The sequence below is a fragment of the Pteronotus mesoamericanus genome, unplaced genomic scaffold (assembly GCF_021234165.1).
Source record: "Pteronotus mesoamericanus isolate MK-2021 breed Mesoamerican mustached bat unplaced genomic scaffold, CSHL_Meso_final contig_82, whole genome shotgun sequence".
Classification (NCBI taxonomy): Eukaryota; Metazoa; Chordata; class Mammalia; order Chiroptera; family Mormoopidae; genus Pteronotus; species Pteronotus mesoamericanus.
Window position 1 is genome coordinate 16,727,687 of NW_026555265.1, and position 22,466 is coordinate 16,750,152.

The 22,466-nt window shown below is 37.6% G+C and overlaps 3 protein-coding genes across 3 annotated transcripts in view; 1 reads left to right on the top strand and 2 right to left on the bottom strand.

Annotated features, from left to right (window-relative positions):
• The window catches only part of MED12L (mediator complex subunit 12L), a 312,438-nt gene that overhangs the window by 95,404 nt on the left and 194,568 nt on the right, over positions 1-22,466 (top strand). The window contains exons 15-16 of the mRNA XM_054585210.1: positions 383-487; positions 1,305-1,481. Of these exons, the coding sequence (XP_054441185.1) occupies positions 383-487; positions 1,305-1,481 (282 nt within the window). The remainder of the gene's footprint in view (positions 1-382; positions 488-1,304; positions 1,482-22,466) is intronic.
• GPR171 (G protein-coupled receptor 171) lies at positions 5,771-6,730 on the bottom strand. Its single transcript, XM_054585219.1, has one exon. The coding sequence runs from the start codon at positions 6,728-6,730 to the stop codon at positions 5,771-5,773; it is 960 nt and encodes a 319-aa protein (XP_054441194.1).
• Positions 19,837-22,466, bottom strand: part of P2RY14 (purinergic receptor P2Y14) — a 45,372-nt gene continuing 42,742 nt past the window's right edge. Inside the window, exon 2 of the mRNA XM_054585217.1 lies at positions 19,837-21,033. Within this exon, the coding sequence (XP_054441192.1) occupies positions 19,997-21,010 (1,014 nt within the window). The 5' untranslated portion in view covers positions 21,011-21,033 and the 3' untranslated portion in view covers positions 19,837-19,996. The remainder of the gene's footprint in view (positions 21,034-22,466) is intronic.

Below are 22,466 nucleotides of genomic sequence, written 5' to 3' on the forward strand. Positions count from 1 at the left end.
GATTTTTTTTATTCTTGGATATCAAGGTATCTTGTATCTTAGATATACTCTTAGATTTTTCTTACTAAGAAAAGTTGATGAGCATGTGACTGGGAAGAGCCCAAAGAGGGAAATAAAGGTCAGTTTGTTTTTAACAGGAAGTTTGTGTGCTATTCCATTAAAGTATCATGGAAAGGTTAAATCTTTCTCATCATGAGGACAAAGAGTATAACTTTGCAAAGTAATGCATGTCTTAAAATTTCTTTATTATGGGGGAAAAACACTGGGAGGAAATAAAACATAGGATGCTTAAGGTGTTGTACTTGTCATGTTTTATTTAGCTTCAGATTCCTAATGAACTACAAAATTTACACTGTGACTTTCTTTCTCTGGCAATTATCAGGAACAGACTATTATGGCACATATGGGCATTGACTCAGGAACTACTAATATTTTTGATGAAGTAGACAAGAGTGACTTTAAAACTGACTTTGGTTCGGAATTTCCAGTAGGTTCAACCTTCAAATTCTTACTGACTATTAACCCTTCCCCACAACCCTTCCCTAAACTCGCCTCGATCCTTCTGTTTCTTGTACTGGAATGACCTGTGTCCTCGTGATGTAAATGTGATCCCACCATACTCCGACCTCGGGCACAGTGCATCACCCTTCGCAGTTGTCTCCTTTCAGTTCATCCTCAGTTTGGGCTGCACTGCCTGTGACTCTTTTGTTCATTTTGAGATTATCATCTCTCAGGCGTACAGGGGTGTAGTATTTTCATCATGACAGTTCATGTTGATTTGCTGTGTATGTGTTTAGCTCCTAAATAATAAGCTTTTCTGGCTCTGGACTTGCTATACATTCTTTTACTTTATCTAAAATTATGTGTTCTTCCTCGTGGATATTAATGAGTAACTCTTTATAAGAAAATATTATATAGGGTACAGACCTTTCTGTGTATTCACTAGCTTTATTAGTTAATTATTCCTGTGTTTTTATAGGAAATGTAGCTCTAATGGGAAAGCAATGACCTATAATCTGATTTTATCTCTGGTCCTCCAGGAGATAGAGCTGTGCACGTTTCTTATGTGTGTGTTTGTCATCGCTTCATCCTCAAAGTGGAGGATGATGGTGCCAGCCTCCTGGTGATCTAATACAAAGTTTGTGGAAATTAACAACATTTCTGTATATATTTTGCTCAGTGGTTAAATAAGGAAAAGATCCTGTAGGAATGTCTTGTTTGTTTGATGCTCTGGTATGCAGCCCTAGGTTTTGGCTTCACTCTCTTTCATTTACACTCTCCATCATTTTTTTTACATGACTTAGATTTTTTCTCCCATGCCTGGAGAGTCCTGTGAGAATGCCAACCCTCCCTTGGGCAGAAGAATGTCAGTTAATGGGGAGAAGTTGCTGAAACGAGAAAAGCCGAGAGAGTTAATTTTCCCATCTAATTATGATCTCCTGCGACACCTGCAGTATGCAACACATTTCCCCATACCTCTGGTAAGTCATCGCTTCAATCAGTTGACAACCTGATTATTTCATTATAGGCTCAGTAACCACCGACTATTCAACTACTTGCCTGAGTTATACATAAGATAGTAGGTGAGTGCTTGAATTCATTACTTCTTCTGTTATAATTCTGATTGCATAGCTTATGTACTGATATAGTCCAAATTTGTGGTGTGATACTATTGGCTGACTGGATTTAACAGAGTTTTCTATATTAGTATCCTTTTATCATGAGCATTTGAGTGACTGCATATAATGTCTAAATTTGTATTCCTGCTTCAATTTGAAACTCCTTTATTGAGTGGCGTTTATATGCACTGAATTCTGGTAGGTACTTTTGGTATTATGCAGATGAATAAGAATTTTGGGGCACAGGAAAGATGAATAAGATAGGAGACAAATATCTATACAACGACAAGCTTTGAAGTAAGTGCAGTAATTGAGTAAAATCCCAATTGCCCACTGGAAGGTGAACCATTTGACATTCTTGGGTCTTTTCTACTCTGTGAGAATAAATATTGAGAATTCGGTTAGGGCTTCAGAGAAGAGGCTGTATGTGAGATAGATTTGGATTTTGACCTGTTGAAATTAAGAACCAGATGGCACATGGGAAATACTTGCCAGGAAATTCAGTGTCTGAGTCATAAAGAGTGATGCGCTTTATTCTAAAGGGAAACAAGTTTAGGTTTTCAGTATTAGTGGTAAAGATTGGGCCAGGATCTGTAAATGTTTTTATTCTTAGGTTCACTATTATTTTTCTTGGAATTTTATTTTGTGTAATTTTAATGAGTAATTTTCATTGAAGACTATTATTGTTTTAACAAAAAATGTAATTGTGAAGTGTATATTATGTTATTTCCTTGATATCTTTGAGGATTTTTGATCTGCAAACTAAATATTTTTTTACATTTATTTGTTTGTTGGTTTATTTTTTTGTTATTTTGGAACTTCCTCTGAAGTGACTTTCAAAGTCACTGTACCCATGTATTTTTTTTCCCTTATTTTAATTAGGAAACTTTTTTTGGTGCTAATTTTTCTATGTCCAGGGCTGTGCCCAAAGTTGTCATAATTCTTTCTTGTTTATCACTGGCTAAATATATCAACATTTTCAGCTGTTACCTGTGTCACTCAATTTTAATATAATGGAATAATCTCACAGTTTATTTAGGGCAGCAGAAAGAGTAGCCTGATATATTAAAAATGTGTCCTGAAGAATTCATGGAAGAACTATCATGATATCTGGAATTTGTTTTAAAATAGAGTCAAAAAGGGGAGGGGAGGGTAATTAAAGTCCAGAGGTTAGTTAGCAGTAATACATCGATGTTAATTTCCCAGTTTTGACAAATGTATCATGGTTACATGAGGTATTAACATTAGAGCAAACTTGGATGAAAGGTATGTGGGAACTCTGTACTATAGGTGTACCTTTTTAATAAATTTTATATGACTTCAAAATAAAAATTTATTTAAAAAAATGTGGAGACGGGAAGTGAATTAAGTATGACAAAATGATGAAAATGGTTGAAACTGGTTGAGGGCTCTGTGTTCTTCTGTTGGGCAAGCAGCAGAGTTTTGCAGGGCCCCCTCTTCCATGTGTCTGGGTGTCAGAGCAGGATGTTACCCAAGCGGGGACTTTTTTATTCTTTTGTTCACATGATTCTTAGTTACACAGCCATTTGCAGCATTTAGTGTTCTAAAGACTGTGTCCTGCCTTGGAGGAAAGAAAAGAACCATGAATGATTCCTAATGGCTAAGTGTTACAAGGAATTGGGACATAATTCAACTGCACTGTAATCATAAAAAGAACTTCTAGGAAATTGATGTGGTGGGATATACTTAATAGCCTTCCATCACCACTTGCCCTAATAGCCCCATTAATGGGAGTGTAATTTAGAATAAGCAAATAGTAAAGGGAAATAGAAGTACATAGATACTAACGTAACATTGACGCTAGGAATGCTGAAGATTCTGGTTCTCTTCCTTACTGAAAAAGGAAAATTTGACTAACTTATCAGGCATGTGAGGAGAATATAAGAATATATATGTATGATATTGTAAAAGAGATTTTATTTTTTTACTTTTAGAGAGATGGGAAGGGAGGGAGAAAGATAGGGAGAGAAAAATTGATATGAGAGAGAAACATCTATCGGTTATCTTTTGAACACACCTCAACTGGTGACCAAACCTGCAACCCACACATGTGTCCTGGTTGGGAATTGAACCAGCGACCTTTGGCTTTGTGGCCCAACCAACTGAGCCACACCAGTCAGAGCAAGAATATGATTTTTAAAAAAGGTTTTTCTTTTTTTCCCCACCTCTTTCTCGAAGATGAGGCCCTAGTGAATGAAGGCCAAGGCCAGAGGACTAAAGGGGACTTAACCAAAAGATTCTGAAAAAATAAACTGGTTTTATGTATGCTCTTATAGGAATAATTGATCTGCCCATTAGTAGAAACATATTCTTAGACAACCAACAAGTACAGGTTCTAGTGTATAGGCATTCTACCAGCCTGCAACATGGATAAGTCATTTGTGCCCTGATGGGGTCATATCTGTGTTGCTGATTGGGTTCCTGATGTTGCCACTATCTGCTTAGAATTTGTTCAGTACTTACCATGCTGTGAGTGTAATAGGCACTTTTTTTGTCCATTTTCTCTTTTATTATCCTTTTCAAACTCAGAGAATATATTTATGAAATTGTAGACAGAGTTGTCTTGGGTCAGCCTTTAGAAAATAGTTCTTCTCAGTGCAGACCTAAAAATGAGCCTGTAATCAAACTTATTGTTAGCTTCCAGGAACACCATTTCTTAATCATCGCAGCTAACGTTAATGGGTTACTGGTTGTTTTACTATGAGCTTTTCCTATTGAGATGAAAACACCCACAAAATCTTATGTATTCTTGTTTAAACTTTCCCATCTTCTTTTCTGTAAATAAGTCTTTTGTTTCGCCATCTGTTGAATTTTTCTGCATTACTGGCAGTAAAGAGATCAAAGGGTGTGACCCCCCGAGAGCTGCAGTCACCCAGACTTCAATTTCCGGCCCCATATTGGGTCAGGCTCATCTGCAGGGTCTGAGTAGCACTGATCAACCCAGCACCACTGTGTTCCTAACAGGGCCTGGCTGTGTGGAGTCGGCATGTCTATTTTAAGGCCATTTGACGGGTGCTATTTTTCTATAACTTTAACGTGAGTTTCTAGTTTGAAAACAGTAAAATTTAACAACTCCCCTTGAAAATGTTATAGGGTCTATTTCATACGACTACAAAATAAAAATAACCACTGGACTTGTCATTACTAACAGTAGGAAATCTTTATTTGTAATTTTAAAGGAGAATATAAGTTATACAGTACCTTAAAAACTACCCATGTATTTCCAGGCCTTTTTGGAAGTAAAAGTTTTTAGTTATTTTGTTAGAAAACAGTTAGATGTTAAAAATTGGAGTACTGAACTAAAAGTTTACCTTCTTTGAAGTGGTGGATTAAAAATAAATCAGGCTCAGGTGGTTTCATGTAAAAAATAAATTGACTTTTTTTGTTTCGTTTTTTAAGTGCTATAAAGGGCTTTAAATTATGTTGCTGAGGGGTTTATGGCAACGTATATAGAGTTTATGGTTGTCTCTTGAACAATGAGGATGTTAGGGGCACCGACCCTCTCACAGTAAAAATTCTGCATATAACTTTGACTCCTCCAAAACTTAGTTACTAATAGCCCACTGCTGGCCGGAAACCTTACTGATTACGTAAACAGTTGATTAACCCATATTTTGTATGTTAGATGCACTATACGCTGTATTCTTATAATAAAGTAAGCTAGAGAAAAGAAAATATTATTGAGAAAATCATAAGAGAAAATGCGTTTATAGTACTATATGTCTTTATTGGAAAAAAAAATTTGTAAGTGGACCTGTGCAGTTCAAAGCTCTATTTACTGGTCACCTGTATTTTGCATATTTTTTTATCTAGAAGTCAGTTCCAGGTATTTAAATGAATACCTCATGAATACTTCTGTCAAAGAAGTTGTTTGGATTTCATGGATATTGCGAGTTTTACATTGGTTCAAGAAGAATTTTTAGTTTTTTTTGTACAAATATTTGGCTTAAGGAGCAAGAACAATCAAGAAGTACTGCCTGGTTTGCATTTAAAAATGGCTTCACAGTAAACCAGGTCACATTTGCTAGCTGTTTCCCTTCACATTCGGAGGGTCTCCTTCCTAGTCGTTTTATAGTTATTGTCCAGGAAGGGAAGAAATTACAGCATAAAGATATAGCATGATCCCATATTTATACATCATTTTCATTACTTGATTTTTCTTTCTGAGCCTTGCTGTCCTTATGTGAAACAAAAGTCCCAGTGACCTTTAAGCGGAATGCCTTTGAGAGGTGATAGTACAAGATGGGGTCAAAACACAGATTCGACACAGCCAGCAGCAGCGTTGCCTCCTTGGCCTTGAAGAGTGAATTCCTAGTCTGGCAGTCAGATATGACTTCGGTCTGGCTGAGAGTATATGGGATTCGGACAATGTGGTAAGGAACAAAGCATATAATGTAGGCTGTAGTCACTAAAAGTATGTTGATGAGGGCTCTTTTCACATTTGAATAATTTTCATTATCTTTGTTTCTGTAGAGTTCTCGAATTGCAAGGCAGTTTGACATTAAAATGATGACTGAGAAATTTAAAAATATAGCTATACATATGAAGTTTGTCATCAGATGCCAATTTCTTCCAATCTCTCTTTTGAATTCCATGCATCCCACATTTGGCTTTTCCTTGATGTCTTTGATGGGAATCAACATGTTTGGCATCATTATGAGAAGGACCATTACCCACACAACAGTCGATATCATTTTGGCAAATCCAGGTTCTTGTATTCGATAAATTTTGCAGGTATGGGTCAACTGAAGACAGCGATCAATGCTGACAAATGCTAAGAAGATAATTGATAAGTACATATTAATGTAGATGAGGCAGGCTGTTACTTGGCAGTGGAATATCCTCAGCGTCCAGGGTGCCATGCCCAAGTCAACAACAATTTTCACTGGTAATGCCAGAGTCAGCAGGAAATCGGCTGTCAGCAAATTAATTAGGTATATGCTTACACATCTATGATTTGTGTTTTTCTGTGTGAATGCCCAGGCTGCGAAACAGCTTCCAATAATTCCAATAAGGAAAACTAAATAAAAGAAATATGTGAACGGCTGCAGATTTCTGTAAACTGGACAGAAAATAGAACTGTTTGTCATCTTGTGGGAAAGTAAGGCTGACTCTTCTCAAAAAAAAGCCCCTTTTTTTAAGAATCTGTTAAAAAAGAAGGGAAAGGAGGTTAGTAATTAAAATTAGAAATTATTTTCTTTAAAATCACTTGCACTCACAATACTGCAGTCACAAGCTCTCTAGTTCTTCAAATTTTATTGAACTTACTAGATCATGTGGACTGGTGGGAACATCTATGTTATGAGGAAGCCTGGGTTTTCCATGGTCTGATTTGGTATTTTTGGAAAATCCCATGTAGGTTTGGTTCTAGAAGGGATGTTTTTGACGTCACACTTTTGCATTCTGAAAGGTCTTGTTACCAGTGGGTTGCAAGCTGGTTTACAGAGGAGGTGAGTAAACTGCAATTCGGAGAACTAGAGAGAGGAAACTAGGGTAAAATGGTATGGTTGTGGTTGAGGCTAAAGAGCTTCCATTGAGGCCTCCTGGTTTTTTTTCTTTTTTCTTAGACTGATAGAACTCCTCATGCTGGAGGAGCCTAGTCGGAGGGGGACAGTAAGGATTAACAGAAAATTGTACTAACCTTTGAAAGAAAAGCATTTCGAAAGTAGGGCCTTTTACTGTCTAACCTGCTAGAGTTTTTTCACAATCAGAATTTATTGTATGTTTCTTTTTGGCAGGATGAGTTGAAGGATTAGAATCTGGCCTAGAATTGATGCTTACGACTTCCCTTTTCCTGGCTCTAGTTTCAAAATGGAATGCACCTGTGACGGCTGCTGTGGTAGGCTGTCGCCGGGTGTGACTGCTGAACACTGGGAATGTGGCCAGTCCAGTTTGACATGTGTTGTAAATGCAAAGTACACGCTGGATTTTTAAGATTTAGTACAAAATATTCTTAAAAATAATGCAAGTAGTAAAATTGTACAAGTTTATAGAAATAGTACAACAATCATTAAACTAGTTCATTAATATTTTCGTGCTCGAGCATATGTCCAAATAGTTTTTGATATATTAGGTTAAATATATTATTAAAATTAATTCCCCCTGTTTCTTTTTGCTATTTTAAATGCAGCTACTAGATCATTTTGAAGTAGCTTTGTGATTTGTATTCAATTTCTATTGGACAGTGCTTGCATAGATGTTTATGTGTCCTCAGTCATTTTAAGAAATTTCACAAAGGATGTATTTTAAAGACTTCTAGAGCAAGGATGGATGACAACCCTCAAAGAGAAGCTTAGTTACATTAGTATCAAAACATCTAAAGTTAATGAGTGTTTTTCTTTCTCTTTCACCATGGGTTGTAAGGCAGTCAGGCCCAGAAGCAGGAGGCGCACCCTTAGATTAGCACTGCTGTGACCAACACAATGTGATATTCCCTCCGTGCTACACTAATTGGGCTTCATTGACTGCCTTTAACCTAGTCCAGTCAGACTTACATTCTTAAGGCCGCAGTTGCTTCCTTCGGGTGCTGCTGCTTTGTACGTGCCCTCCTCAAGCATATTAAATACCTTTCTTTTGTTTTTAACAAGATTATTTTTGTGTTTTATCAGGAAAAAAACTGATATATATCTTTTTAAATATAGTGAATAGCAAGTGTGGTAGCTGACTAAGAATGCCAAATAAGCCCATTCACTCAAACTTTTAAAAATATAAAACAAAACCAAAAATCTCTGAAGCCTTTCTGAATCTTAATTTGTGTAATTATTTAATGATCCACTGTATGCAGCTTGGGATGAAATAGTGTGCAGACGGATTGCTAAGGTAGATGCGCATAGATCTTTCTAAGCTGGTGTCATTGGAAGGGTACCTGTCCTTCCCCTTTTCTCTTACCTGAGATAGGACGTTAGGGCCCATGAATGGTGTCATTCGGTACTAAACTCAGCATTCTGTAGTAAACTGAGCACTTCATGTCTGGCACTGTGCTGTGGGCTTTACATGTACTTATTAAACCTTTCATCATTCCTATTATGTAGGTGTCATCCTTGTTTTACATATGAGGAAACTGAGGCACAACAAGGTTATGTAATGCAGAAGGTTATGTAGCTGGTAAAAGAGTCAAGATTCTAGCCCAGACCATCTGATTTCAGAAGCCCTGTTCATAACCACTGGAAAAGTCTGCCTCAATAATAATAATGTTAGCAAGTATAATGATGGTGATGAGGATTATTATGACTGTAGTGGCCAGCATTTACTAAGACTTAGTATGTAGCCGGAACTATATTCTAAGCAATTTTCATTCTGAATTTTTTTCCTGTATACTAATAAAAGGAGTTTAGGTTTCATGTATTTTGATGTTTCATTTCACAATATATATATTTGAAAACCAAATGTAGGCTCTATCCTTTAAGTCTAACCTCCTTTACTTTTGAAGTTCCCGCGACCTAGTGCCTCCATACCATTCCCATTGTCTTAATTCCCACCTCTCTACTTTAGATTCGTGGAACCTCTACTGTTCTGTGAACTGTTACTTCCTGCATTTGTACTTTTGGTTGTGATAAAATTTGGGGGTCATAGAATTCTAAGCCTGAAGGGAAACTTTACTGATAGCATCTAGTCCAATTCTAGACCAGTTGAGGAAGCTGAGGTCTGGCACTTGGGTGTTACCCAAGGTTTCACAGCTGGTTAAGACAAACTGAGATCTGACCACGTTGTTCAGTTTGTAGGGTTTCTGCCTTTATCCTTCCTATGTCTGCGTCCTGCCTATTCTAAATGCTTTGAGGAATCTCTCCGTGTTTAAAGTCTAATCCAAGCTTCGCTGATTTCTTTACGATTCTGATTCTGATTTTTCATACTAACCATTTATTTGTACCACAGCATCCAGAGCGCCCTGTTCTTCTCTGGGTCACAGGCTAATGTTGGTGTAAATTAATCCTTGTCTCCCAACTTTCCTCATTGTTCCTTTATAAGATGGTAGGATTTTGGATTATGTTCTTGTATTTCAAATGTGACGTAAGAGTAACATAATAATGAGCTTTTTCAAATGCCCCCATTGCTCATACAATTATTCTATAAAGCCGTATTTTATAGAAGAATGTAGGTAAACAGAAGGATTAGGGAATGATTGTTTTGATCAATTAATATTCTTTGTAACTAGTACTGACCATATACACCCATGGTTAATATATTTAAAAATAATCACAGTGTATCTATTTATTCGATAATGCTTGCGATCATGTAGTGCCTCGCAGTTACTTTTCATGAACCTCAGTCTAGGTTGCAACAAAAACCACATCTCTTCATTTGAAATTTTTGGTTATGTCAGTTAGAGGTTAAATTGTACTGTAATAACACCTGTGTTCTCTAGCATGAATTTGAAAACTAAATGCTAAATAAATATTTTGTCAACCACTTATTAGCCAGTGGAAATTTGAGGTGTCCAGAGGTACTCCAGCAAAATCAAGAAAAGATTTCAGGTGTTTCCTTTGTTTGGATCCAAGTGCCTTTTGCTTAGAAAATAAACTCATTAGATTTTTTTTTTATGGCAGTCACAATGGAATTTTCTCGAAATTATTTACTATAACAAATACAGAGGGAAGTCATTTTAAGAATTGTTGTGCCTTTTTGTGAAGACCAACGTGGCCTTTCTTCATCCAGTTGTAAAATTTACTGAATAGTTATGCTCACCTATAAGTAAGTATTTAGTCTTGCATTAATTAAGCTGTCTTTTTGAAAATTGGTGGGTTCTTCAGGTAGAAGACAATTCTAGTGTAGGTTACAGTGAGAATCTGGAGTTTAATACTGGGTGTCCTCTTACACAGCAACCTTACTACATATTGACATTTCCAACTTATTTGGTTTAAGCACAGAAAATCATAGATTTCCTTTCCAAGGAAAGACACTTGAATATATTAAGTATTTAAAAAGACATACCTGAGTGTATATTCTGTGAGCCTCAGGGGCCTCTGTCCGAGTCTTCAGAGAAGCTTGAGCTGCTATAGCAGGACTGCTGTCGTACTAAAAATTTCTTTTCCTTTCGTGTGGTTTCAAAATGTTGCATATTGACGTAGATGAAACTGTGGTTTGCAGAGAGTTTAACTGTATGAAGTTCTCCTAAAGAAGTTCTTTTCAATTTTCTATATGCTTCCTTAAGCAATTAGGATTTGTCTATTTTAATTTAGAGGAAAAAAATCTTATTTGTCCATTGTAGTACCTCTAGCATTTTTTTAAACACTGAAGGTGTGTTTTGCATCATAGTGACTTTAAAGAATGTCAATTTTTTGTGCCTTGAAAAACATTATGAGTTAAAGATACTAGATGTTCAAGCAAAATTTCTTTAGTTCTACATACTGATACTCAGCAGCCCTTCAAAGCTGTAATTTTAAACAATTGTTGCAGTTTGGATCCTGCTGGAGACACCTATTAATTACTAAACAAAAAAAATGTTTAGTAATGTGTCACCAAAAAAAATGTGATTTTACATAGTCTGGGGAAGTATGTTTTATTTCTCATTCTTTTTTGTTTATTGTAGACAAATCTGGTAGTAGAAAGAGAAGTAGTAAATCATTATGCAGAGAGATACTACTGTTAACACTTGGAGCACATAAACTTAAAATTTTTTCTGTGTGTATGTACACCCACTTAAAAACTTTATTATATTGTACATACTGTTTTATGGTTTGTATTTTTTCATTCAAGAATATATTGGGTTTGTTTTTCTAAGTTACGAGAGTAGACTTACAATGCACATTTGTCAACTTGGCCTGAACAGCTTAATGAATTGAGACAGGTATTTAGTAATTATTAGATTGTATGTAACTATGCTTTTTAATTGTTTGGGTCATTGCTCATTCTGCCTGTGGGCAAGCAAATATTTACTGAGTGTCTGAATGGAGCCCAGCCCTGTGAAGGATATAATGAAAAATCACTTCTTTCCACATCGTCAGTTAGGCTCTGTTAGGTTTCTTGAATAAGGGTAGCTTTTATAAAAGAGAATATGAGGTTATGTTTCGAGCATATTTCCAGAAGTTCTAAACCTGCTGGTACAAAGTTGATTTGTAATTGCAGAACCATTGCCTGGTCATTTATGGTCTGGTTTCTTCTGTTGCCCCATTAGTTTAGTATGTGCTTTGGTTTTATCCTTCTTTCTCCTAATCATTCTTAGTCAGTTTTCCAGATAATTTGGAAAAAGTCGGGAGAAACCTCTCAAGAATCTAAAATTAAACCTCTTTTGGTATTCACTTTTAAACAGAAAAATTTCTCCAGACTGTCAAGCTAGAGAGAATGAATTTAGGGAGAGTCTAGGGGAACTTTTGACAAAAGCAGCGTGAGGATGCTTATGATGAATGTAGCCATTTGTTTCAGATATTCTGGTGTTCTCCCAAATTCATGTAATTATTTTTATTTTTTATTTTGCAAAAGAAGAGGGTTTTTTTTTTAAAATATATATTCAGTTTATAAACTAGAGGAAAATATCCAAATCTTTCTCAGACTCTGTCCTTGATATTTGGTTAAGAACCAATGTTAACTTGCATCGCAATCGCACTCGGAAATCGTCTGTCTTTTAAGATAGAACACACTGAAAAACATGCTTCAGAAAAGACGTGTTTGCAGACAGTCAAGCAAGTGAACATTTATTATCAGAGTTGATATACGGTGGGGGATGGAGAGAATTTGGCTGGATGGAGTTGGCTGCCAACTGAGTAGTGAATGGTTTAACATGGTGTGCAGGAAAACTGAAATGAAAAGGTTTTTGGTAAAGTTTCTTTTTTTCTTTTCTTAGTTTGGCATATTTATATGTTTACTTCCATCCATGTCCACTTTGTGGTTATAGACAAGAGTTAAGAAGTGCACTTAACTGTTCTTAAAAACCCATTAAAGCCACAGCTTTGTGTCTGGATTGCGGAATATGGAAGTGCTAAAGTATCCTAGTTTTCAGTGTTCTATTTCCTTTCTGGAATACTGAGAAACCACTCTTTCAATAGTGAAACTGAACCATGTTCTTCCTTTAGAGAATGAGCTTTACACAACCTGGCTTTTTGTGGAAGTTTATTCACATTGGAAATAGGCTTTCTTTTGGGGTATTGTCCCTGTTTTTGTTTTTGTTTTTAACATGAGTTTCATTTGAATTTCCATGAGTCACTTTTTTCTGTTTCATTAAGGACAAATGTTTTTCACATTGTATCTTGTTAGCGTTCTAGGAAATTACACATCATCACTAACAAGTATTTCAGAAACCTCAGTGGGAAGAAGTGTGGGGAAGTTAGTCTTACCTCAGTCATGGCAATACTTTTTAATGCCATGAAATGATGTATTGGTTACTTCAGTGGGTATTTTGAATGTGTAAAATAAAAAATTGAAGCTAAATTGCCCCATGACTTGAGTAGAAAATCTTTTTGTAGTTATCTTCCCTGCCCACACAAATCATGCTTTTGATTTTATTGGACACAAATACCAAACAATAATATTTCAGTAGAACTATCATTTTTAATGTTTAACATTATTAAAATTGGCCTTTTAAACATAGCATGATAACCCCTTGGAACTAATGAGGAGGGGAAAGTGAATATTGGGGGTTGTGTTGCTGCTGCCACAGCCAGACACGGGCCTGAGAACTTACTTTCTTTAAGGAAACCCGTAGCATGTAGGAGATTCCTCGGGAACAGCTGCACAGTTAGACTCCAGTGCCCTGGCATTTGCACTTCTTGAAATGAAAAAGTGTTGGACAGAGACAGTGGTTTCGAGGGCACCCAACGGTGCAGCCCAGGCTCCCTGCCTGTGCTCCCACATGTCGTGTTTGCCGAGATTCTAATTGGAACGTCCCTGGGCAGTGTGACAACAGTATTCCCCTGTTGTCACTCTCCTTGTGGAGTTTGCAGTTTAGGACTTTCTCAGCTCAACAACAGTTTGCATCCTGAAAACTTTTTATGATCTTTGAGCCGAGGGCTATTCCTTGGTTAGTGAGTGGTGGTGATCTGTAGCAGCTGTATGGCTCTGAATATACACATGATTAGTCAAAGCGTTTTTAAAGTGAGGTGTACATGCAGATCCTCCAATAATTTACGTCTCAGTTTGGTACCTTTTTAACGAAAGAGAGTAAGGATTTGGAAATGTTTTGAAGGCAAAGGTTCTTGGAATGTGAAGGAGGTTGTAAGACTGGCTGAGCATATTCCCTTGTCCTTCTCCTTGCCCCTCTTTTTGGTTTTCTGCCTTTTTACTGACTGCACAGTGGTACTGTGTCAACATATGGTCCATTTCACCTTTCTGTTGTGAGGTGTGACTGCTATTTGACCCATGGGTATAAAATAATAAATTGGGGGGAAATCCCTGAAAAAGAACTTTTAAAGGTTAACACTGAGTTCATTTTCTTTTCTTTTCCACTTGGGTTGTTGTGGTCCATCCACTTTTGATGACATTATGAGTAACACATTTTCAAAGCTCAGAACATATTTTGCAAACTCTGTAGTTAGTTTCCAGGAGAAGTTTCTTTGGAGAAATTCTCTCCTTCCCTTGTCATGTGAATCTCTGTTTTTTGACAAAGTAAAGAAAAATTGTAACAAGTCTTTATTCACAGCAGGCTGCCACCTCAGCACCCATCATCCTAGGGAATATTTTTGTGACTTTTAGAATGTTAGAGTGTAGAAGAGGTGACAAGGAATATTCAGAACCTGCAAGACACAAATGTACTACTGGCTATTGGAACCTGTGGAATCCAGGAGGTGCCTGAGATGTTTCTGCGAAGTGGGGAGAATGGTGTCGTGCTTGGGGGATGGTCAGATGCCTGGGCCGCGGGGACCGTATTTGGGGACTCTGAAGCGATTTGACTGTTGGGAGAATCCGAGCAGGACCTATGTGAGGACAAGGATGAGACACCGTGTCTTGGGTCAACCTGGTCAACCTCGGATGCTTTAATAAGTAAGCAGTGGAGAGCTCAGGAATGTAATGTAGGAGGCGCTGTCAGTTCATCAGCAAGGTAAATCTGCGGTGTTGGAATGTGTTGGGTTAGGGGAGAAAGTGGAAGACAAGACACCAGTTCAAGGATGATTGCAGGCATTTTAGGTGAGAGGCAGTGAGGACCTGAAATTAGATGGGAAGAGAGGGGCAATTAGGAACCATTGCAGAGGTGAAATTAATGCACTGTGGTCGGAGAGGAGCTGGCCAATGTTTCATTTATGGGAAGGAAAGTCTGAGGAACAGAGATCGGGTTTATTGATGTACTGTGTTTTTAGTGCCATCTCATTATTTGACATATAGCACAGCTTGCTTTTTATTCCTTTGGGTTAGACATTAAATATTCCTCAGTGCTTTATCCGTCATAACCGGTACACCTAGAATGCAACTTTGTAAAGTTATTTTGAAAAGCATTGATGGAAACATTGGTTTTCCTATCAGAAAATAGCTTTTTATTCAGCTAAATGCTTTCATAATATCAAACATAAAATATACTCTTTTTTTTTCTTACTATATGAAGTTCAAATTGCCTTTTCGTTTACAAACAATGAGGATTAAGTCCTCATTTCAGTCAGTGAGATATCAGAGAGCTGGTATTTTTTCAGAAAGCTAAGGGGCTAAAGTAGAACATAAATAACTAATGGCTTGGAGAAAACTGCAAGTTGCATGTAGAGAATCTTTTAGCTTAGAAAAGGGATTAATTATTAAGAAATTGTTCTAAGTAATATGAAGTTTTGTATGGAGATGATAAGCTATTTTTTGGTGTCCTATTATGTCACGAGATGGAACGATAGGAAAGTAAGCCCTTACGACTTTGTCACGGACTTTGAGGCAGGCTTAGCAGTTCACCAGCCACTGGGATTTGAGAAGGAGGAGCAAATCCCTGGACATGTTGATAGGGTGTGGGTGACATAACAAGGTGACCCTGACCAGAAGAGTCTTATGTTGTGGGTCCCCAAAGCACTAAAGATAATGTTTTGGAAGTGAGATGAGGTGGCCTGGGAGGAGATCTTAACTTGGGCCATGAGAAGTCATAGAATTATACAACGAGGCCCTTAAATTTTATTAGTGAAAATACTTTTCATATACAACATTCTGTGGTTGTTGTGGTGGGCCTTTTTTTATAATACTGCTTCCATACTTTTACCCCAACGTCTACTGGAGGTGGGGGAGACAGGAATAGAGTAACTTCTCCTATTCCCTATCAACTCTGAAACCTTATTTTGTAGAATAATTTTTTTTTTCCTGTAGCTAGTTTATAGTAAGGCTTTAGAAATGTATTTACTACAGATAAAGTGATATAACATTTAATCATTTTGTACAAACAGTACTATGACATAGTTAAACCGTTTTTAAAAGTGGCATATGTGAAAGGAAAAACTATATTTTGTTAAAGAGGTATCTTTTGCGGGGAGGATATTTTGTCATGAAATGGAAGTTCACATGCCATTGGTTACTTGCAGAGAATAAATAGGTGAACAAAAGGAAATAGTGGCTTTTACTTCTGAAGATTGCATGGTGTGGTTCTCTCCCATCCCAGGTGTACAGTGCTGTTTACCCAGAAGACATCCCATGTCATTTTTGGAGGGTAATCTATTTCGTTTGTAATTTTTATGATATTATCTCTGTTACAGATATGTTTTGTATTAATAAAGATACTTACAGTTCCCGTTTTTCCCCAGAGTCAGTTAAAGAATTCAGGTGGGTTCAGGACACACTGCAGAATTAATGGCACATAATTTACTTCATCAAATAGGAGCACAGCTTAGTGTAAGGGTGTCTTTTACAGTTCCTAGATTACCTTTTTAGCTGAAGCCAATGTAGCAAGACTTTCTTATTTGTAAGTTACAAATAAATGCGATTAAAACAGTGCTTATACAATAAAAGATTTATTGGCTGATGGCCCTGAAGGTCCAAAGTTGTGGGTGGGCATTAGTTGAGGGCTAACAAGGGCCTCAGTGGATAGGACCATGGTGGGTTTGTGCCTTTGTTCTCTGACCACCCTGCGTGGTGTTAGTTTCAGCTCAAAGAAAGCTGTAAGCTTTCCTTTTGTGGTAGCAAAATGAAAGCAGCACTTCTAGACTTTACATGTTGACAGCAAGCCCTCCAGAGAATTTCTTCAGAAATTTGAGACATTGGGTCATATTGGGCCATGTTCCATCTTAACTTGTGGCCGGTGGAATTGGACGTGAATAATGAACAGTTACAGCCTGACCCTGATGTCTCAGGGGCAGGATGGGCTCCATGATAGTATATGGCTGAGAACAGGGAAAGGTAAATTTTCCCAAAGGAAAAATTTTGCTTTGATTGTTGAGCAAAGAGAGTGTAGAACCTGTGGACAGTTTCCTAGACAAGAAAAAAACTAAAGGAATTCATCATCACCAAACCATTATTACATGAAATGTTAAAGGGACTTATTTAAGAAAAAGAAGATCAACACTATGAACAATAAAATGGCAATAAATACGTATGTATCAACAATTTAATCTAAAAACAAATTAAGCAAACAAGAACAGACAGACAGAAGCATGGATACAGAGAGTTTTGATGGTTGCCAGACTGGGGGTGGGGGCGGGTGTGGGGAACGGGCAAACAGGTGAGGGGATTAAGAAGTGTACAAATGGGTAGTTACGGAAAAGCTCTGGGGATGTAAAGTACAGTATAGGGAATGGAGTAGCCAGAGAACTTACACAGATGACTCATGGACGTGAACAGTGGTGGAGGACGGCCTGAGGGAGTGGGGTGCTGAGTTGGGGGGGGCAAAGGGGGAAAAATGGGGATAACTGTAATAGCATAATCAGTAAAATATAATTAAAAAAAAAGATCCTGAGGAGATAACCAACAAATGAACACTGCTGTTGATAGCATTTTGTATAAGATCATTGCAAGGTTCAGACATCTCTGGGGTGGGTTTCATGTGTAATCTTTTTAAATGGTTGTGAGTTCTTTGTTTCCTGATTCTTGTCTGAAATGTTTCTTTTATAAAAATACTTTAGAGTATTTTTGTGTAGGTGGTTGAATCAATGATGCATTAACACTGAACCTCAGTTGAGTTAAAGAAAGCATAAGGATTCCTATTGAAGTGGCATTATTAGCCTTAGTCAAGAGCCATTTCTGAATACCTTTCTTTTAGATTTCTGCATTTCAGATGTTGCAAAGCAGCTGTTAGTGTATCATGTTCTATCCACACATATGTTTTCTTTTCATTACTGCTCCGACAATTTAAAATTTTGTGATTTTTATATCCCTCGACAACACAGAGAAACCATTGGCTGAATGGCCTGTTGGCCTCTCAGCGAAACTGGAGCTCTCTGGAGCTCTCAGTTCGCTACTAACGATCGTAGTAGCATTCCCTATTATCTGTCTTCTTACAACTGAATTTACATTGCCTTCCTTGTCACTTTGGGCACCTGAGTTGGTAAGCTGCACGAGGCAGCCTGAGGACTCAAAGACCTGCCCTACTGCTTTACCTGCAGAAGGGCCTGGGAAGTAGTCCCTGTTGCCTACCTGCACCGAAGTCTCTGAGTTGTCCATTGTTGCAGTGCTCTAGGGCTTTCTTTTCTGTTGGAGCTCTGGATCTGACAGCTCTAAAGTGTAGCAACTATTATTCACCTCTTGCTTCACAGTATCCTTATCTGCATTGCATGTTGTTTCTTGAAAAAAATCTTGCCTTGCACATGACTGATCTGTTTTAGCACAGCGGTACAAATGCATTACTTGGTGTAATTCATCTTTTCTTTTTTACTTTCATTTTCTCTTGTGGCTCAGTAGGGACATTTAAAACACCAGCATTTAGTAATTTGTTCTGGCCAATGGAAATGATGAAGAATAACCACAGTGCATTTCTTTTGCAAATGTAGTTAGCCAAACAAATAGAGCAAGCTTAGTTTTACTTAGCATGTTATTAGTAGGTTGCTGATAATTGTGTTTTTACCCAGAGTTGGGAGCAGTGAGCTTTTACAAGGGTAAAAAGTGGACACATTATATGAAAACTTTCCATTCTCTTCCTCAATTTAAGGTGTGTTTTTTGAGCTTTGCCTAAAATCTGATGAGGTTCTAGAGCATATGCAATACTTACTTTGAAAAGAGAGTAGTAAATGGAATTTGAATGTCCTTATTAGTATGCATAATTGGGTCTATTAAAAATAACCACCCCATGTCTTGATTATGAGGAAATCTGGTAATATTTTTTCATACCATGATTATTGAAAAAAATTGAGACTATTAAAAATGGTTTCTTTATTAATACATATACAGTAAAGAATGACATATATAAACATGACTTACAAAAATGTTTTAAAACAACATTTGAAAGTTGGGCTGAATGTCTTCTAGCCAGTTAATAACAGAGAAAGAATTGTTTTGATAGCTCATAAGCCAGCAAAAAAACATTTCATATCTGCACATATTCATTTCTTTTTTAGAAAATGTGATGTGTCAATTTTTTATGTATAATTTCTCACTCATTATTATAAATTTTAGATTTTTTAAATCAAGTCCAGTTGCTTTCTAAAAAATCTGCTTCGCTCTCCCCTAGAGAAGGATGTGTGTTTCCACATCCTGACTCTGTGTGTGTGTGTGTGTGTGTGTGTGTGTGTGTCTGTGTCTGTGTTTTTCTCAGTCCACCTTTCTTTGTTGTTTTTTGTTCATGCCACTGAATGAAGGAAGATGCTGGCAACACATGCCGGTATCAAGCTTCCCGTGGTAGAGTCCACGTTTAAAAGTGCTCTAACACTAGAACTCCAGGCTCATTAAGTGGCTTAGCAATTCTCTGTAGAGAACGTACTTAAAGTGTATTTTATGTCATCCTCAAATGCTATCAGAAAAAAATTACATTTTTTATTGCAAAGTGTATATTTTATATCTGCTTTCTTTTGAAATACCATGAGATAAATTAGTAGGGGATTTCTTAAGTGATTTCCTGGGTGTCCGCTTTTTCTCCTTCTTCAAATCAGAGAAAACTTGACTCTATCACTAAACAGGCCTCTAGTCCTTTCTCAAACTGTGCCTGCTTTTAAGTTGGTCTTTAATGATCCTGTTGAAAAAATTTCCATAACTTACTAATTTAATTCTTGCATTTAGAGATGGAAGACACCCCTGTGAATTGTCTTGAATACTTTTAATTTTCTTATTTGCTATTTAAAATTCTACATTAACCAACCAGATTAGTGATTATAAATTTACACCTTCGGTTTTGATATGATTGAAAAATGTATGTATTTTTTCATACATTTTTTTCTTTGGTGTTACACATAAGCATGGAAACTTACATTTTAATTTATTATCATACTAAATTCATAGTAATGCTCAGTGGTGACGCTTAATGTCACGGCCATTTTCGGATTTGCCCCTCTTCTTGGTAACTGAGGATCACATTTGCACCCAGGGCTGTGGTGGGGAGGTGGTGGGAATCACAGCGTGTCTGTGCTTTCAGGCGCTGCAGGTACCCTCCTGGATTTGGACAATTCTGAGTCATCCTGAGCTTTTAGTGAGATGTGCAATTTCTTACACAAGATTTCTCTAAATGGCTGGCATAGAAAGAAATAAATAATGGGGTCCAAGCACACATTGGCAGCCGACAGCAGCAGAGTGAATTCCTTCACATGGTGCAGGATTTGTTTGGACTGGCAGCTGTAGTGAGATTCCGTCTGGCTCTGCGTATAGAAGATTCTGACAATGTGGTAAGGTACGAAACAGACAACAAACACTAACATGACGCTGAATATATTGCGGCTAGATTTCTTCTTGACTGAAATGGAATTCCTTCTGGATTTAAGGTGGGACTTGAAGATTTTCCTTGTGATAGCAGTGTAGAAAATGATCAACAAAAGAAACACGATCCAGAAGATGCCCACAAAGATGTAGTTTGATGCTTTATGCCACTTGATTCCCAGTTTGTTCTTAAGTTCCATGCATTTTATTTGCGTGACATCCTTAACACTCTGGTTGGTGAGGATAATGTTGGGGAGAGCAAGAAGGAGCATTAGCAGCCACACCATCACCGACAGGAGTTTGCTGTAAGTCACTGACTGGATAAAAGATGTCAAAAGAGGCTTTACGATTTTGTAGTATCTGTCAAAGCTGATGAGCCCAAAGAACACGATGCTGACGTACATGTTGACGTAGAAGAGCACCGCTGAGACCCTGCACACGAACACGCCCAGCTGCCAGGGGCCCAGGCCTGAGTCGCTGAGGATCTTGAAAGGGAACGTTAGGCTCATAAGGAAGTCAGCAACAACAATGCTCTTGAGATAGACGATGAAACTCTTCGAGCTGGGCACATAAAAGAAGATCCATGCCGACACGCTGTTGAGCAGGATCCCTGCGATGAAGACCAGGAGGTACAGCACGGGAATGATTTGCTGTACTATGAGGGTATTTTGGGAGCAGGATTCTGGGGGCTGAATGGTGGTGGAATTCATCATTTTGTCACTCTCGAAGATGAGGCCTAGAAAACAATGGGAAATAACCTCTTAGAGGGCTCCTGTGGCCTCCAGGTTAATTGTCAAATAATAAAGCAAAATACAGTGAATATAGTCAAGCCAACCACGTTTTTGAAATAAAGTTTTTGCTATGTGTCAGGCACCCTTCCCTCCCTCCTTTTTTCTCCCCCGCCCCTTTGGTAAAGGGGAACGCGGAGTAGTGACGACTGGAACGGAGAATGGGGGAGGCAGGACAGCCTGAGGACTGTGGGTAATGTGGGCAGCAGCACTTCCCTAGAGTGACAGTGGTTCCCTGTAAGACTCCAGAATTCTAGCATATACTTATTTAAATAGTCTCAGAAAGTAATGAAATTGTAAAAACAGAGAATCTGTTTTATTTTATTTAGAATTTTGTTTAATACACTAGGTTTAAGAGCTATTGCTACCGATATTACTCTTTAAAAAGCCCACCCTACGTATATTCTGGATACAACACAGCCAAGTGTAACTGGTGTTTTTGATAATGGGATTCGGTGTACCTTTCAACATTGAACTTTTCTGTGTTTTTTTTCCCCCATTGAAAAACTGATTTGCGTATTTTTATAAATTAGAAAACAAACAATAAAAGTACATTCTGGATCTGTACTGTTCAGTACAGTAGCCACGAGCCACATGTGGCTGGAGAGCTTTTGAACTGTGGCCAGTCAGATGGAGATGCGATGTAAGTATAAAATGCACACTGAATTTTACAGACTTCATACAAAAAAAGGAAGTAAAATATTTTAATATTTTTAATATTGATTACATTTGAAATGATATTTTAGAAATATTCTGTTAAAATATATTAATAGTTTTTTAGTTTTTTTTTTTTTTTCAGTTTCACCTCACCCGAGGACATGCTTATTGATTTTAGAGGGGTAGGGAGGGAGAAAGAGAGGGAAAGAAACATTGATGTTAGAAAGAAATGTTGATTGATTGCCTCTTGTACACACCCTGTCCGGAAACCGAACCTGCAGCCTAAGCACCTGCCCTGATCGGAAGTGAAACCTGCGTCCTTTCTGTTTGAGGGATGATGCCCAACCAACTGAGCCACACTGGCCAGACCATATTAGTAATCTTCATTTTACTTTTAATTTTTATTTCTAGAGAGGAAGGGAGGGAGATAGAGAGGGAGAGAAACATTCATGTCTGAGATAAACATTGATCAGTTGCTTCTCTCACACCCCCAACCAGGAACCTGGCCCTCAATCCAGGCATGTGCCCTGATCGGGAATGGAACCGGTGACCTTTCGGTCTGCGGAGCGATGCCCAACCCACTGAGCTACACCAGTGAGGGCTTCATTTTACTTTTTAAGAATATGGCTACTAGAAAAGTTAAAATTACATATATGGCTTGCATGATATTTACTATATATTGGACAACGCTGTTCTAGGTATTAATCAGAACCTTCTTTGGTTA

Bases quoted from the DNA above. Each gene is read 5' to 3' on its own strand.
- GPR171 (XM_054585219.1), bottom strand. From the start codon at position 6,730: ATGACAAACAGTTCTATTTTCTGTCCAGTTTACAGAAATCTGCAGCCG.